The sequence below is a fragment of the Lissotriton vulgaris genome, chromosome 10, assembly GCF_964263255.1.
Source record: "Lissotriton vulgaris chromosome 10, aLisVul1.2, whole genome shotgun sequence".
Lineage (NCBI taxonomy): Eukaryota > Metazoa > Chordata > Amphibia > Caudata > Salamandridae > Lissotriton > Lissotriton vulgaris.
The window spans coordinates 89,441,719-89,458,862 of NC_141698.1; the positions used below are offsets into that span (position 1 = coordinate 89,441,719).

General features: G+C 40.4%; 1 protein-coding gene across 1 annotated transcript in view; it reads left to right on the forward strand.

Annotated features, from left to right (window-relative positions):
* Window positions 1-16,865, forward strand: part of LOC147684724 (cytochrome P450 2K1-like) — a 60,797-nt gene extending 43,932 nt beyond the window's left edge. Inside the window, exons 7-9 of the mRNA XM_086940566.1 lie at window positions 3,127-3,314; window positions 13,202-13,343; window positions 16,543-16,865. Coding sequence (XP_086796692.1) covers window positions 3,127-3,314; window positions 13,202-13,343; window positions 16,543-16,739 — 527 coding nt within the window. The 3' untranslated portion in view covers window positions 16,740-16,865. The remainder of the gene's footprint in view (window positions 1-3,126; window positions 3,315-13,201; window positions 13,344-16,542) is intronic.
* The last annotated feature ends 279 nt before the right edge of the window (window positions 16,866-17,144 follow it).

Below are 17,144 nucleotides of genomic sequence, written 5' to 3' on the forward strand. Positions count from 1 at the left end.
AAGTTTAGGATTTTGTCTTAAATTAGTTCTGTGAATCGGGCCCTCAATTTTCTGACAGAACACTGTCTTGGTTGGGTTGAGCATCAGGTAGGCATTGAACATCCAGGTCTTGATGTTGTGTGAGCAATGTGTAAGGTGTGGGATTTCTGACACAGAAGAGACTTTTAATTGGAGTTGTGTATCATCGGCATATTGGTGATTCTTGATGCTATTATCTGGGTAGAGCACCAAGGGCTCTATGTATAGGTTGAAGGCGACAGCAGTCAGTATGGAGCCCAGGGGGACTCCAAAAGGGATATGGATTTTTTTGTGACATGGATGTACCCTATGGGAAAAAATTGGTGTTGGTTGGAAAGGTAGGAGGAGAACCAGTTAAGGACTTTGCCTGTGAATCCCTTTAGAGTTTCCAGGGTTTGTATGAGGGTTGGATGGTCGACTGTGTCAAAGGCAGCTGAGAGATCGACCAATATCAAGGGGCATGGGTCATCTTCATGTGTTCAATGTGCAAATGCAGAAAACCTGATGGTAAACAATTCAATTATTTCTCTATGGTAAAATTAAGAAATTAATTTCTATAAATATATCTCCTTTCTGGCTGCATTTTCTGCTATTTCCTTTGTAGCTTTCATTAGTGCTGACTTTCTGACTTATTTTAGCCTTGCAAGACCAGTCAAGCAAGGAATCCCCAGCACTGAAACACTTATTATTCAGTGTCGACTGTGATAACATTGCACATATTGGTACTGAAACCTTTATCTTAATTAAGCATAAATAACCCCATTGGAGTGTCTGTAATCTGATGTTATCTGTGTTGCTCTCCAACTGCTGACTAATTCTTCATATCAGGCACACAGGCACACAGGAGCTTACGCTCAGTCTTTGGGGATAAAGACAAGGCAAACCTAATAAAATATCTTCGTGCTCATCATGACCTATAGGCGATAAAAATATATAGAAGATCAATCTGAAAACATAATATTAGTGACCAGCTTATGCATTCTAATATACAATAATGGTTGGTAATAATATCTTTTCTCCTGGATAAGGTATAGGTTCATGTGCACTACACAACTATTTGTAAATCATCCTTGTGCTTCTATTTGTAAATCTAAAATGTTGACTATAATATATATAAAATGTCTCATACAATGTGTCTAACTAGTCAATCAAGTTCTTCCACCTTGACCTTGATTGTTTTTCGGCCTTCCCTTTCTCTGTGTCACGTTTAGTTTACTTGTTCTTCCTTTGCCTTCTCCTTCCAGTTCTGAAGGGACCATTCCCTATCTTCCTTTGATCCTCCTACTTAGTTTCCTTTACCCTTCTTACTATCTCCTATTTCATCTTCTGTTCTTCCGTACCTATTTTTCCTCTTTTTCATTCCCACGTACGTCTGGCACCTTGATTTCATCCTCTGTTTGCGCCTGTGGGATTTTCCCTTAGATCCACTTTCTATTCCTCTTTTTTTAAATAGGAATGTCCTTTTAGCTCTTCCTAGGCATTATATTTTCTATATGCACAGTTTACAGGCTTGTTTGCTTTTCCAATGAGTTCCTCCCTTTCTACTTCATTACACTGCATACATTTTCTTCCTTTGTATTCCTTGTTTGCTTTTATGTTCGGTCATAATTTGTTTCATTCATTTGGCAAATCGTGTTTCTTTTGAGGCATTAATTTTCAAGACGTTTCTGCTTTTATATAATGCCTTTTGTCTCTTCCCACAGAGGCAGGTGTTCTTTACTTATTCCATAATGTTCTGCAATCAGATAAAGGGTTTCATTTAAATCTGTTGGTACTTGCTTAGTCATATCAGATATTGCAGCAGTTGGAGAATTCTGATTGTTAAAATGTTGTTCATATGACCATAAAATCTAATGTTCAGCCACGTAGCTTAACATCAGGTGACCTTCACATAACATCTGTCTGCAAATTATATGTCATCATTATGTTTTTGACTTTACGTTTTTATGGTTTCTTGCATGACATTTTCCTCTGCACTGGCACGGAGATTTACATTAAACCTTCCATAATGAACCAAACAGCTTTTAGTTTGGATTATCCCTGAACATTTATTTCTACAGTTCATATTTCCAAGGATACCAAAAGAGGATTTAATCCATACGTCTTGGTAATTTGTATTCCAATGAGTTTATTGGCTTCTTGATTTTATTAATCAATATATGTGCAAACTGTGCAGTTTTGTCATGTCGCAATGCATTTTGGGTAAATACTCAATACATTTGCAGAAATAAAAATTACCAAGACCTAATATTGATTAAATCCACAACTAGTTGGAGATATTAACTGATGAAATAAATGTATTGATATGGGTTAGAAGCTGCCCGGGAGTGGGGGAGTGAGGGGGTGAGGAGGTATAATTTAAACTAAAATAAATCTGATCAATTGTGGAAGATTTCTGTATTCCATGGCTGAGGAGGGGTTTTCCCCAGCATGCTAAAATAGTAAATTGTGGTCTAAATTGATATAAGTATAGAGGGTGAGATATTGTTTTTGGGTGTTTCTTGAAAGGTTCAAACTTATTTTTAAATTCAGGTTTAATAGTAATTGACACAATACTTTTAATGTTACAATATTTTCTTTGAAGACCAAGGAATTGAGGACATCCCTTACAAGAAAGGAAGTAAAATGTATTTCCAAGCCTATGCATTTCACAACTGTCCATTTAGGAGACATCTAAACAATTTGCAGATATTCTAAATTGATAAAGTAGTTTGTTTCAGATACTAAGTACACTATTGAGCAAAAGGTATAACTGTCACCCGGAGTAGGACTGAGCCTACCAATCACATATCACATATTTTCACTGGCCAAGACCTGACAGAGATGAAGATAAAGCCCATTGGCCTTTTAAGTTTTTTTAACTAAAGCCAATTTCTGTTGAGTCACTGATATTCCTTAAACATTAGCAATTTTTTAAGTACTCTTCATATTGTTCAGAGTTCTCATGCCACCCCGTAGGACAGCACCACATTAAAGACATCACTTACAAGAAAAATAAAATAAACATTTAGTTAAGTATTTATTATAAGTGGCAATTCTGGACTAAATCAGAATGTAAGCATACTTCTATGGCACTAATGTAAAAGAAATGCATATTTTCGTTTGAAGGAAAGGTTCATGAAGAAATTACTCGTGTTATTAAACCAGGGCAAATGCCCAGTGTGCAAGATCGGAAAAACATGCCCTACACAGATGCGGTGGCACATGAAATACAGAGATTTGCAAATATTCTTCCATTGAATGTATCTCGTGCCACAATGACTGATGTGCACTTCAGAGGATACTGCATACCTAAGGTGAGTTTCGATAGCATGTTAACTGAAGAATCATAGATAAGAATAATAACAACAACAAAAAAAGTAATAGTAATAATAATAATACCATTCGTAATATTAACTTTTTTTATTTAGCGCTTCATAAAATATCTATTGTTTCATAACACTGTAAATAACAGATATTGCTTTTACCCAATATGACATTGCTAAATTTACGAAGAGTATTGGTTTCAAGAATAATGAAGATGAGATGGCTGATGTATCAGTGTATTGTATATTGTTGTAGAGGTTCTCTGTTTAACACTATGTAATTCTTGCTTTGGAGATGCTGATAGCTACAGCTGTAGAGGACACTGGTGAAAACCAGGGGGCATAATGCCCCTAATGCCACTGAAGCATCACTTTTTCTGATGTTCCAGCGGCCTTGCGCCAATTCACATATTTATAAGGTGGCGCTAAGCCACTTAACGTGGCTTAATTGCACCTTGTAAATATGCCCCTTTCCGCAGCAGTCTGCACCGGCAAAGGGACAGGCAATGGGTGTTGCTTTGGGTGTTCCATTGCAACACCCATTGCTTTTTGATGCTGGCCCATATTTACAAAGCGGGGGCACGCCAAAAACTAAGGACAGGTAATAACTGGTCTTAGGATGGCAATACGAGGAGAAATTATTAATTTCGCCTCATTTTTTGCTCTTTCTATGAGTACTGCATTCTGCAGCACACATGAAAGAGGAAATCGCCATTATTGATTGTTTATATGCAGGAAGGTGTCCTTTTCTGCACATAAGCAATCGCCCCTGCAGCGCAGGCATTCGTGCTACGTGGCGCAAGGGTGCCTGCGCTGGCGCTAGGCAGCTTTTTTGGTGGCAGCACAAGGGGAAACACAGGGGTGCGCAGTATTTTCGTAAATACGGCACTTACCTGCGTAAAAAAAAATTGGGAACGTGCTGTTGCCAAATTTGGCGTGACACAGCGCTCTGGCATTTTTGTTGTCTATATGCCCCAGGTGTCCTGTGTGCTGTCTGGTACTATCTCAGCCAAATGTCTCAACCTCTCCCAATCAGATCTTGGTTTCTCTAATCCATTTTTAACGAGACTCCACAAACCAAACAGTACAAACCCTAATCTTTTGTCTATTTCTATTGAAGGCTATTTCTATTGAAGTCCATGCTGTAAGACAAGAGGCACAGAGCTGAGAGACCCTTATGAGAAAATAGTCAATTCCTGGAAAGTTAAGCTCAAATACTCTATCTAAAATAAAGTCTTAGGTGACCCCTTGAGACTGTGGTTGTCTCTGTTCCCTGCAGCGCTATGGATAATTGGACATTCTTACTCACAAGCAATCACCCACCAGAGTGCAGGTTGTTTCTTTTGGAGTCTATCATCCTTATACTTTTTTGAAACTCATACATATTGTGTTTCTTCATTTCTAATGGTAGAGTACCAGAACTTTTCTATTAAAAACAGCTGTCCATTGTCCAATTGATGATGGGGATTCCAACTGGCAGGAACCTTCTGTGAGAATGGTGGATGTGTTGTGACCTCACCTGCATGTTCAAGGCAATCACATTTTGCTCTTTCCAGATTTTATTGCTGAGACTCAGTTCAAGAGGAAGTTGTTTTGGATCCCCAACAAGTACTGTGAAGCTTGGCTAGTCACATTCATCTTGGTGTGTTGACAAGCTAAGATGGTGTTTGACAGGAGTTCAGGTGTCCTCACTTGAGTTGTTTGCCGCACAACTGTTTGAGTATTATTTTCCCTTTCTTTCAGACATCGCCTGTCTAACTGACTCTTGTTGTCAGAACCTGTTAGAACCTGAGGTTCAGCTCAGTGGTCATGACTTGTTGTGACACTGAATCAAGAGTCTTTGGCAGAGGCCATCAGAGTATGATTATTGTACCGGGACATTAGCCACTGCTTCTCAGATGTCTTGCCTTTCAATCATCATGCCTTCCACAGCTGTTTTCTCCCCATCTTGCCTAAGTTATTTAGGTGTGGTGTAATGGATGGTTAGTTTTTTTATTTATTTCATATTGAGGATTTCTTCTTTGTGTGCTGCAATTATTAGGCATCTGACAGATTATACTCTGTAAGGGTTTGAAGAGTACATTTGTTCTTAGAGCTGCACCAATTTGCCTTAACCGTTCTGTGGGATTCATTCAAAGAAACTTTAAAGTGAGTACCCTCATTCTGGGTTAAATGTAGTGAATCCATTGTGGCAATTTGTTGGTGACATAAAGTGGGATGTGGGCCCTTGGGCTTAAAATGTAAATGTAAATTGATACTTGTATAGCGCACTACTCACCCGCAAGGGTCTCAAGGCGCTTGTACGAATACCGCTGTGGAACCCATCCTGGCTTTCCCTGTGAAGCGTCCACTCCTGGGCACCCCCAAGGTGGAGGCCATGCATCCTTAGCGTTGTGGGGGCCGTTGTGGAGATTAAGCAAGCTATTGCCCAGAGTTGCAGAGTGGGACTTCATGATTGGACTAGGCACCGAGGCGAGAATGATCAGGTCCGTGAAATTTTTGAGCCCAAGACCCGCCGAGGCGGGGAATTGAACCCTGGTCCCGGGCTAGACCTCTGCATCAGGGTCTGCCGCTCTAACCATTGAGCCACACTTCTCCACTAACCATTGAGCCACACTTCTCCACTAACCATTGAGCCACGCTTCTATTGATATCAGTAAAATATGTTTAAAAATTTAAATATAAAGGATGGAGATGGCTTTATAAATAATATCCCCTTTTAAATTCCATCAAAGACTCCTTACAGGGTGTGTAAGATATTTTTCTCCTGAACAAACAAATTAAATATAGGATCGGGTGAGCTATGCCTTATGTGCCTAATTCATGTGAAATACAAAGTTATGAAACCGTGGATTAGAAACAGACTGAATAAATAGAGTGTGTGGATTTTTTATGAGCATTAGGGAAATGGGACAGGAGAATGGCTTGAGAGGAGAGGGACCTGGCAGATGCCAGCTTGACAAAACATTCATATGGGGGCATTAAATGTAGTTACTTGCAGACGTGCTTCTTGAAGAGTTATTGTTAGTTCCTTCTAGAACTGAGGGAGTATAGTCACTGTAAATTCAGCATTTGTAAGCTGTAGTTACTTGTGAATGGGGAGCTCCTTGAAGTTGAGTGTCTTTAGTTTCTCCGAAAGCTGAAGGAGTGATGCGACTTGATGGTCTGTGACTTCTGGAAGCTGGAAGATTTGCAGAACAAGATCTATTTCCTCGTCATCTACTTTGTTTACTTCTTGATCTTTGGCTGGATGATATTATTGTTGCATGTGCTGTGTTGTTCACAAGAAACATTGATCTTATCTACCAGATATGTTAGCATGTTGGTGCTTAATACTTTGAATGAGAGGCAGAACTTGAGTGTGATGAGAATGAGAATTGGAATGTAGTGGAGTTTCAGAAATGTGGGTTTGATGTGTACACGCTTTGTTTAGACCCTTGAACTTAGCGCGTGGCTACCTAGAGGTCACTTTTTCAGCGGTTTCAGGTGTTGTAAAGGATTGCAAATAGCATGTCATTGCCTCTGTAGAGGTGAGACAGGACCAATACTGGATTGCCTTTCTGAAGTTAGAGTCATGAAAGTGGCTTTGTCAATAGACACTATCAGGAAGGAATATGTTGGCTAAGTAGTTGATGAGGGTAGTGGCATTGATGTTAAATAAAGAGCCAACCAGGAGGTGGAGTTCCCAGAGGTTCCTTTATGAAATTGTGCTTGTGGTCAGTTAGTCTCTGCCACAGAAGGATCTTATTGCTGGAGAGAGTGAAGTAATGGATCACTTAAGGGAGCACATGTGCATTGTGTGATACATTTCTTCATTTTTAGATTTGTCATTAGCGAAGACCTTTGATTTTCCAAAAGTACATTCAATATATATTTATGTATTGAGTCTTTCAGTCAGACCTTTTCATCCATTGTTCTGTGTTTGAGTCATTCACATTTTTGTTCCGCCCAACTACAGAATACAGCATGGGGCAGTGGATGAGCCCGCTTCAGCCATTTGTTAACTTCACTGTGCCATTTCACGAGGAGAACAACTACGCACAGACTAATTCCCTCCAGTGCCTTGGACATCATATTGTGTTCTATGATACCAAACAATAATTTTGGTTATAGCCATTATTTTTTTTAATTAAGGAGAGAGCGGCAGCTTCCCCAACCATAAAGTTTTGCAAATACCATGACAATACAAAGCAAGCATTGTCTAAGCCAAAAGGCTGGTGGGCAAAACTAAACCTATTGGCTTTGTGAATGGTTGTTAGGGCATAGTTTATATATTATGCCCAGTTACTATTAACTCTATTGATAATGTGGGCAGGATAGCCTTCCAGAATTGATGTGTTGAATTTGGATAGACAGTTTTTTTCTCACACAGGTTTTGGCGACAGAGTTAATTGTGATGTGCCTTTGTATTGAAGTGATGGAACTGACCATTATTTAAGTGGCATGAGCATTTGTGTTAGTTGAAATTGTTGGTTTGTGGATTAACAACCAAATTATTATTAAAAATCTTTGGCATTGGAACACATTTTGTGGTAAGGTATCATTATTGTATGCTTCCCCTTAAGTGCCTGGATAACCTCTGCTGTAACTGTATACGAGAAAAGAGGCATCACTGATTAATGAGAAAAGAGGCATTTAAAATGGTTTCTCAAAACTGGACTGACTTAATTAGGAAAACATTTGGAAAACACAAGCAGCTCTGGCATAATTAGAAAAAATATTCAGTTGTCATAGGAATTTCTTTTGATTGCCAATGGAGAGAGGCATTCAAAAGAAGGATGCATTTGGCAGAGGTATGGCTGCCAATGCCTGTTCAAGTGGTATGTAAAGATATTTAGTGACAGTCTTGCTTTGGCATTCTCTATATTTATGAAAGGTCTTGTAGCCTGCTTGCCATCGATATCAGAGCGCAGAGGATGTGTCATAGGGTATGTTTTGTGGCATCAGGGAAGATATTAGAGTTTATTTGGTGAAGGGGGTCACAATTTGAAATTCTTCAAACAGTGCACACAATGCATGAAGGTTCAGATATAAGCAGTGGGAAACAGTTCTCTTTTCAAGTATTTCCTGAAATGCAAGCAGATGGGCTCAGCTGCTGTGCATGGGTTCAGAGCACTGAACAGTCTGGGACCCTGGGCCCCCAGGGTTCTACCTCGCTGCTTTATGTGACTCGAGGTTTCTTAAGTAATTAGATCTGCCATGTAATCTGCTGTCCATTTTTGTAGGTATACTGGACTATTGGCACAGAATGATTTGTGAATGGAGCAAAGACATGATCCTCACACCATATATGGGGAACCACTGATGCAACTTCAGTGCATAACACTGAGGGCCTAATTAATCTGTGGACCGCCAAACTCACTGTGACGTGGCGGCGGTGGTCCGGCCATCGATGCACCGGCGGTCCGACCGCTGTATTACAACTTTGGCTGTTGGACTGCCGCAACCACCATGGAACCACGTTCCCTGGCAGTGGTGCAGCGGTCAGGGGCTCACAACATGCAGGCAGTACAGCTGTGTCACCGCCATGCATATTACAAGTTTCCTGACCACCAGCGATCTCATGGAGGTTCTTACCCCACGAAACAGCTGATGGACAGCAAACAAAGGGGGCCCTACAGGGCCCCCCTTGCCCCATGCATCTTGGCGCATGCAGGGGGCATGTGCTGTGCTCCCTAATGTGCATGTACCCCTAGTTCCAGCACAGCTTGGACTTCACAGTCCATGCCGTGCTGGAACGCATTGAGGCTCACATTTGAGCTTTTTTAATGACTGTTGCGGGACTGATATGCCTCCCGCCTGCCAGACCATGAAAATACTCACAATATTGCCGGTGGGCGGTGGCCCTGTTTGGCGGAGTGGGAGCACAGCTGTGGTGTGGTGGTCTGCTCCCACACTGCCAAGCTTGTAATTGGGCCCTTACTTGGGTTCAAGCATAAGCCAGCAGCCTAATTCTGAAGCCTTTGTAGCCTGTGAATGAGCTTATGTGGAAGACAAGAGATGATGCTGTTTCAACAGTCTAGACATACCATCAGCACAAATCTCATCAGCGCCACCCAGTGATGATTGTGGAGGAGCGCTATTCATAAGTAATGTGGGGATCCCAGCATACTCACGCAGCCCCCTCTCAACTCAAAAAGTAATTAAATATTTACAGCTGTAGAAGGAGAGAGTTAAGTATTTGTCTAATGATGATTCTCTCATCCAGCCGGTCCACTCCAGTAATATTTGCTTGATATCAATTTTTTAAATCCTGGTCCATCTACTCAGATTTTCACCATTCCCCAGTTGATAAAATGAGTTCGTTTTATAAATAGTCCACATGTAAGGGTGTAATAGATAAATATTGAAATACTGGTCAGAAACAAGGAAAAGGGGGAGATCAAGAGTTCCCGAAACGTTTCCCTTTAAATGAGGTTACAAATCCTTCTCTAAGACATTTGAATTGGAAGTATAGTTTTTATGATAGTATTGAAGAAGCAAACCCCAGACTTTGTTTTGTACTTGTAATTATTCTGTTATAAATGGAGGACATCAGATTGATTGACAAACATTTCTTCTGGAGATGCCTGTGAGGAGCCCCCCATATGTTGTAGCCATCTTAAGCCATACTCACAAAGACTTGCACCAGAGTAAAGGCAATGATGTCTGCAGCATCATCAAGGTGTATCTGAACAAATATCTGTGAATTCAATTTTCCTATGAGCATCTCAGAGGCCTTTTAGCCATCTCCACATATGTCCCACTGAAAAGCCTTTATAAAATATGGCAGCTGTTGTAAATCTTGGATGTTCCTTGATGCTCCAAATTTACTCAAGAGAGATGTTTCTTGTGAATCAGATACAAATGTTAAACATATTAGTGGATTGAACATATCAACCTTTTGTGATAGAAACCATGTTATCAGGGTAAAATTCCTTCAATGGAAGTATGAATACAACCATGTGAAGAGAATCAGAGTGGTAGAAGCGCAGCAACTGGTCGCCTCCCCCACCATCCCCCACAGATGTGTGCAGAAATAAATGTGCAAACCACTGAGAAGAGGGCGGAGTTGGACTGTTTCACACCACTGCTGGCAACTTAGGGCTCTAAGGGGCAGATGTATCAAGCATTTTGCGACTCGCAAAGGCCGAAATTCGCAGAATTGCGGCCTTTGCGACTCGCAAAAGGCATTTTATCATTTTCTGATATGTACCAAAAAATCGCTAAATAAGGAATCGCAAAAATTTGCGATTCCTTATTTTGCTTAAGCATTTAAGGAATCGCATATTTTGCGATTCCTTAAATGAGATGTATGTAACTTTTAGAGATTGCGAATTTGGGTTAAGAAATCGCAAATTACCACCAACTTGTAGTTGGTGGTAATTTGCGATTTCTTTTCAAAATGCCCTATTTGGCATTTGTGAGGGTGGCATGTGACGCACATACATGCCCATAGGGCATGTATGTGCGCCACATGCACACACATGTAAATTTCAGGGGTGCAGCAGGGTGTCTTTGAGACACCCCTGCACCCTTGTAATAATTCTCAAATTGCGATTAGCAAATTGCGAATTCGCAATTTGAGAATTATTTCACAATCATTCCTATGGGCCTCCTGGCCCATAGGAATGCATGGGAATTATTCCTTAATTGCGAATTCGCAAATAAGGAAAAATAAGAAATCGCTAAAAAATAGCGATATTGTACATACATTCCATTTTGCGATTTCTAAATAGCGATTCCTTAAAAATCGCTATTTAGAAATCGCAAAATCGAATCTTGATACATCTGCCCCTAAGAGTGCTAAGTGAATCCTAGAATGCATATTTTTGACATGGAAAGGACACGTGACATGTGGGCTTAGATTACAGTAAAGGCTTGAAATTACATTAGGGAACCTCTATATTTAGGAGACAATCAAACTTGGAAAACTTGTATTATGAATTGTATCTTATTTGTGAAACCAAAATCCCCCCTGTTTCAAAATCATAGAGGCCACCCACCATTACTTGGGTAGAGGTGCTTGTCGATCCTCATCTTGACAGGATTATACCTGGATTTTGTAGAATTCTGGACATCATGATACATTTTAAAACTATCTTAACGCTGATGGATATCTGATCCGATCAAATAAATTAAAAAATAAGCTGAAGCAAGGAGGATAAGACTGAATGTTCCTCAAATCTGAAAATTGGTTAAATGGGAAAAAATGAATTTCAAAAGACTGAAACCAGAGTAGGAATATAGAGAGAACTGCAAATGAAGTTGCAAGATGGGTCCATGTCATGAGAGTGTGATGCCATTCTGCAACAACACTTAGCTAAAAGGTGGACCAGCCACCATTTTAGACAAGCTCATACTGCCTTATTAATTTCAAGTTTCACAGCGTAATCCTTATCATTTTCCTTACCTTGAAATTACCTTTAACGGGTGTCCTAGTAATTCCTGCGGTGTGAAAATAACATGAATTCTACGTTTTTGGGAATAACTTGAAATCTGTGTTTAATGATGATCCCTTCATGTTTTCTCCTGGTATTTCACATGGAGATTGTGGCTGCTTTTATCAGCTTAAATCTCTGTGTGAAACACACAGAATTTATACTTGTGAGGTACTCAATCACTTTTGTTAATAGGCTCATTGGAAATATTAGCCTCTTGTTAAGAGGGGCGATTTCGGTAATTATACATGTTAATGCACTAACTGCATGCAGTACAGCTCTTAACTACTGAGCGGCATCAAATCTCCATGTTTGAGAGCTATGCTGTCAGGGACAGGCCTATCTTTTTATGTGCGGAGTCTTCGCAGTTGTAAATATACTATTAGTAAAATTGTTTATGAACACCAAAAAATAGTGAACTTAAACAAAAGTGTAAGTATACCTTTGTGAATCAGGCCCTAGGAAGCTAAACATTATCTTGGCTCTACTCATGCAGGGAATTTTAGAGTTATGCCAAACGCTGGAATCTACTAAGACTCAGTGGCTGGGCTTGCCTCTCCCCCCTAGTGTACTATTGTGCATAATAAAAATCATTACATCTGCATCCATTTGTAGGAGCACATTTGATGGTAAATAATAACTATTTTTTTGTGAATTACCCCTGTAGTGCCCTGAAGACACAGAGAGAGAGGACAACTCAAGACAGCCACTTTCTGTCACCCCTTTGTACATATTTATGCATGAGTGTACATTTTCTGTATATATTATGTCTTTTTCCAGAAAAATGTGTTCACATAGAGTAAACACATATTATTATTGGTACCACTTGCAAAGAGCCCCCCCTCCATTATCTCACGTTGTTGACAATTGGTTGGCATGTCCAAATGAAGAGGTCCCCTCTTCCCAGCCTTCCCCTTTAAATTCTTCTATGAAACCCTAACCGTTTGTTGTTGGCCCAAACCTTCCATCTGACCATTCCCCACTCCCCAACAACCAGAGGTTTTACATTAATCTTCCCTCTTTCTGTGAACCCTCCCTCTGTCTTGTTTGGGTAACCATACAATGTATCATCACCCAGAACCAGATCTTGATCCTATCCTGCATGTCTTCTTATACCCTTCTGTGCAATAGTATTCTGTGTCATTCTTCATCTTTTACAGTATTCCATTGCTTTCTAGCTATGTTTGCACTCTATAAGTGTCCTAAATACAGACTTACTAAAGCATGTCCCTTATCTAACTTGTCTCAGTGGTCCTTTTTCACAATGAATGCCACTGAACTGAAGTTAAGAATAGATATTTGAATCTTCTTTAACATTGTCGAAGACAGTCGAAAAAAGATGGCAATGTGGGTCACCAGGGGAAGTAAAGCTCAAACATCCATGACACCTGAAGAAGGACATGTGTCTTACCACAGGTGGATTTTTCATGGGCAACTAACATTGTATTCTTTTGTCAGGGAACAGAGGTGATGCCCCTGCTGATCTCTGTGCTCCAAGACAAGACCCAGTGGGCGACCCCCTACGAGTTCAACCCTCAACACTTCCTCGATGCCAATGGCCGATTTGTGAAGAAGGATGCTTTTATGCCATTTTCCATAGGTAATGAAAGAACAAGTGTGCAGCAGCAAAGTTCTTTTTTTTGCCTTCTTTTCACATTTCCACAAACAGTACGAAAATACGTAAAGCTCGCAAGGCTCTACAAGATAGTACATTCGCAAAAAATGTGTCTTCCATTATGATTTTAATATCAAATGATTCCTATTTTAATTAAAAAATAATTTCAGCTTTCGAGAAATGTTGCTGGAAACCCTTGGAGACTGCTGTATACATGGTTTTCTTTTTCTTATGCAAGTGTGATTCTGTAGATCTTTCTCTCACAATAGAGAAAGCTACACACGAGGCAAAGCTTAGTAAGGTATACACATACATTCAAAGTACCTGAAAACCAACACTTGTGAGAAATATAGTAGAAGACACAGGAGAAAAGGGTTACAAAGGCCAATTATCAAGAGCTTTCCTAAATTGTGTTCACATAATAAAACTTTGGACATTTCTAAATAGGAGTGTAACTTGTTCATAGTTATTTGGAAACCTATAGTATGCTTGTGGCAAAAATGTAATGGGGTGGTTCAAGAGCGAACCAAGCCTAGACAGCTGCCTAGGTTGCTACAGGCAGAGGTATGCAGGTTAATTTCAAGCTTAAACAATAAGAAGTTCCACTCTGCCAGTGGTTAATTTGAGCCAGTCGTTTTCTGTGCTCAGCACTGGCACTTAATTGTCAACACCTGCGCTTATGACAGTCTGCCACATGATGCAATTGTTTGCCTAATTTAGCCTCTTAAGTGCTGCGCCTATACCATCGGCCGACGGCACCACTACCTCGGGAGTGCTGACGTCGGCCGTTGGACGTTCCAGCTGCACCTGCGCAATGGAACGTTCAGCACTGGAGCTGGATGTTCCAAAGCAGCTAAGGTGCTAAAGATGAGCACAACAACAATTGTTAATTGGTGTAATATACATTACAAATGACTATTACCAGCTGCCCCAGCCATTCTTATAGCTTTGGGGGCATGGAAGGTCTGAACTGTCACACTTGAAGGAGAATAATATTAGTAGTTGTGTTGGTACTGTCACTGGCAGGGCTGGTAGAAGCAATGGGTAGTACAAGCTGCAGTAGCCTTCTGACAAGTGCCCTGGCACTTATTGTTTTGAAAATTAGGCACTGCACTCAGTAAATTATTTCAGTGTTAATGATCCCATACTGAGGTCCCTGTAGTGCAAGACCAAGCAGTCTCGAAGCCTACGAACACGCAACTATGAACTTAGCCCGAGAGCAATAGAAGCTTTATAATAGAACTACACTATACATTTTTTAGACTTGCAGTCTGTTTATTGCTTTTCAAATGTAGTTGTTCCTGCACAAATTACAGGATATAAGATAACTGTGGTGATTAATGTAGTTGCTGAATACAGCTGAGTTTTGTCTAGACCAGTTTTAACTCATCATAAAGCAGCATAGAGGGTTTATGTGTCTGCTGCAACGCACAACGTGTACCATGCAGATCACAGATTTGTATTTTATATAGAAAGCCTAGTGGGTTACTGCTTTTGTCACAGAGATCCTTTCTTGCTTTCTAATTTACAGTCCTTCTAATGTAGAAGCTATGAACCAGTGTCAAAGAAGAACATGCACACTGCATGGCACAGGGTAGAACCTTCTTTTGTTTTCTTCAGAACCTTTTGTTATTATAACGTTGTTAACAGTGCTTAACTTGAAACGGTGGTTTCCAATACTCTGCACTTACACTTAATTGTCCACAACGGCGCTTGGGATAATCTGCCACAAGATGGCGCTGTCTAACTAATTTAGAGATGACCGCAACAAGAGTTAATTATTAATTCAATATACATTAAAAATGACAATTTCCTGCTGCCCAAGCCATTCTTATAACTTTGAGGGAAAGGGGTGTGAAGACGTCCGAATTGTCACACTTGTAGGAGTGTGATGGTTAGTAGTTGTGTTGTTACTAGCAGGGGCAATGTGTGATGCACGCTGCAGTAGCCTCCTTACGAGAGCCCTGGCATTTATTTGTATTTATTTTTACAAATTAATAACTGGATGTTAAAAATCGATCCTTTGGGTAATAATTAATTTTTATTAGTGCATACCATCCCAGACACAGAGTTACATTTTCGATCCTGACTTTGTGTTTCTCCAGACCAGGTACTCTTAACAAAAATTACTTAATATTGTGGATGCTATGTGACTCCTACACACAGTAACTCTCATTGCCTTATATAGCATTTCCTATATGTTGCTTTATGCACTTGTATGATTCATTGTCTCAGTATAATACCTCTATGTGATGTAAGACACTCTGACAGCCTACATTGAGATGAAAGGTGATAAAAAATAAATTAAGTAAATGTGAGAAAGGGGCTATGGAGAGGTGAGGGTCACCTTTGGATGGTAGTAGTGATGGAATCTGTGGAGAAGGAGGCCATGGGAGGGGGGTGCCTACAAAGAATATCACACCAGGCACCACCAGCCCCAGAGCTGGCCCTATAAGTGATACTACAACAATGTAGGGCCTGATTCAGAAAGGTAAACTTACACTTTTGAGTAGGTTTACAGACTACAAGTTGATAGTGCTTTTATGACTGCAGAGACTCCCCTGTTGGGGTGCAGCACTTTACATGTAAAAAGATAGACCTGCCCTTTATTTTTATGGGTGGCGTTCTACGCCCCATACTGCGGAGTCTCCACTGTCGTGAACTATTAACTCCTCGTTTGCGGATAAAAAAAAAGTTAACTTACACAAAGTGTAAATGTACCTTTGTGAATCAGGCCCTTACTGTTTAACCCCTTCGATGCTGATGACGAGCTCAGCTCGTCATCACCCACGGGGGTCGTGTGCTGATGACGAGCTGAGCTCGTCATGGTGCCACTAAAATGGCATTTTCCAGCACACAGCGGGAAAACGCCTAGCATCCAAGTGGTTAATCGTGTTCTTGCCTTGGTCATTTGGGAAATTTTTAGTAGATGTTGCAGAAATCAAATTTTCACTCTTAAATTTGGAGAGCTGAAGAGGAGAAGGGGTAATCTCCAAAATATCAGAGACATAAAAAAATGTAAATCCCTGAAGATAAGGGAGCAGGTTAGACAGGTGGTGGGGCACATCCAAAATCCATTACTATTAAAATACTCACATTCAAAGCTATACCACATGCATGCAGCATCTCTTTAACTACAATACTTTACCTTACTGCACAAAAGACGTTTTTTTTCATTTTGCAGGGCGGAGAGCTTGCGTGGGTGAAAGCCTGGCCAAGATGGAGCTGTTTCTCTTCTTTGCGGGTTTACTTCAGAAGTTCACCTTCCGCCCACCGCCTGGAGTGACAGAGGCGGAGCTTGACCTGACCGAGGAGGTTGGCTTTACTTTGGCCCCAAAGCCTCACGGGGTCTGCGCTGTGCCTCGAGAACGAACAGTCTAGACAAGAGTGAATGCAGCAGACACACAGACTCTGGATGAACATTGCTTGTAGGGGGTGTGGCTTCTAATTTCCATGCATATGAAAAATGTGCATCTGATGCTTTGATTAGAAGTAAGGCTCCCAGTTTTCTGTTTTTACGGATTTTTACAGATAAATACAGACAGAAAACAAGATGTTTCCTGTCTGTATTTATTTTTAAAATAACTGAAAATTGTGCTTTATGTGAGTGACTCTCCATGCTGTCTTTCATGAATTCCAGTACAACAGCTGAGCAGGTAGCATCAGAAGTTAAAAAACAGGGTGAGATTTCCATAAATACAGGCATATGTTAACATATAGTTGTAGTATAATGCTGTATTTACCTGAAGGTGTAGCGTTCTGCTATATTTGGCTGCTTAATTTGCA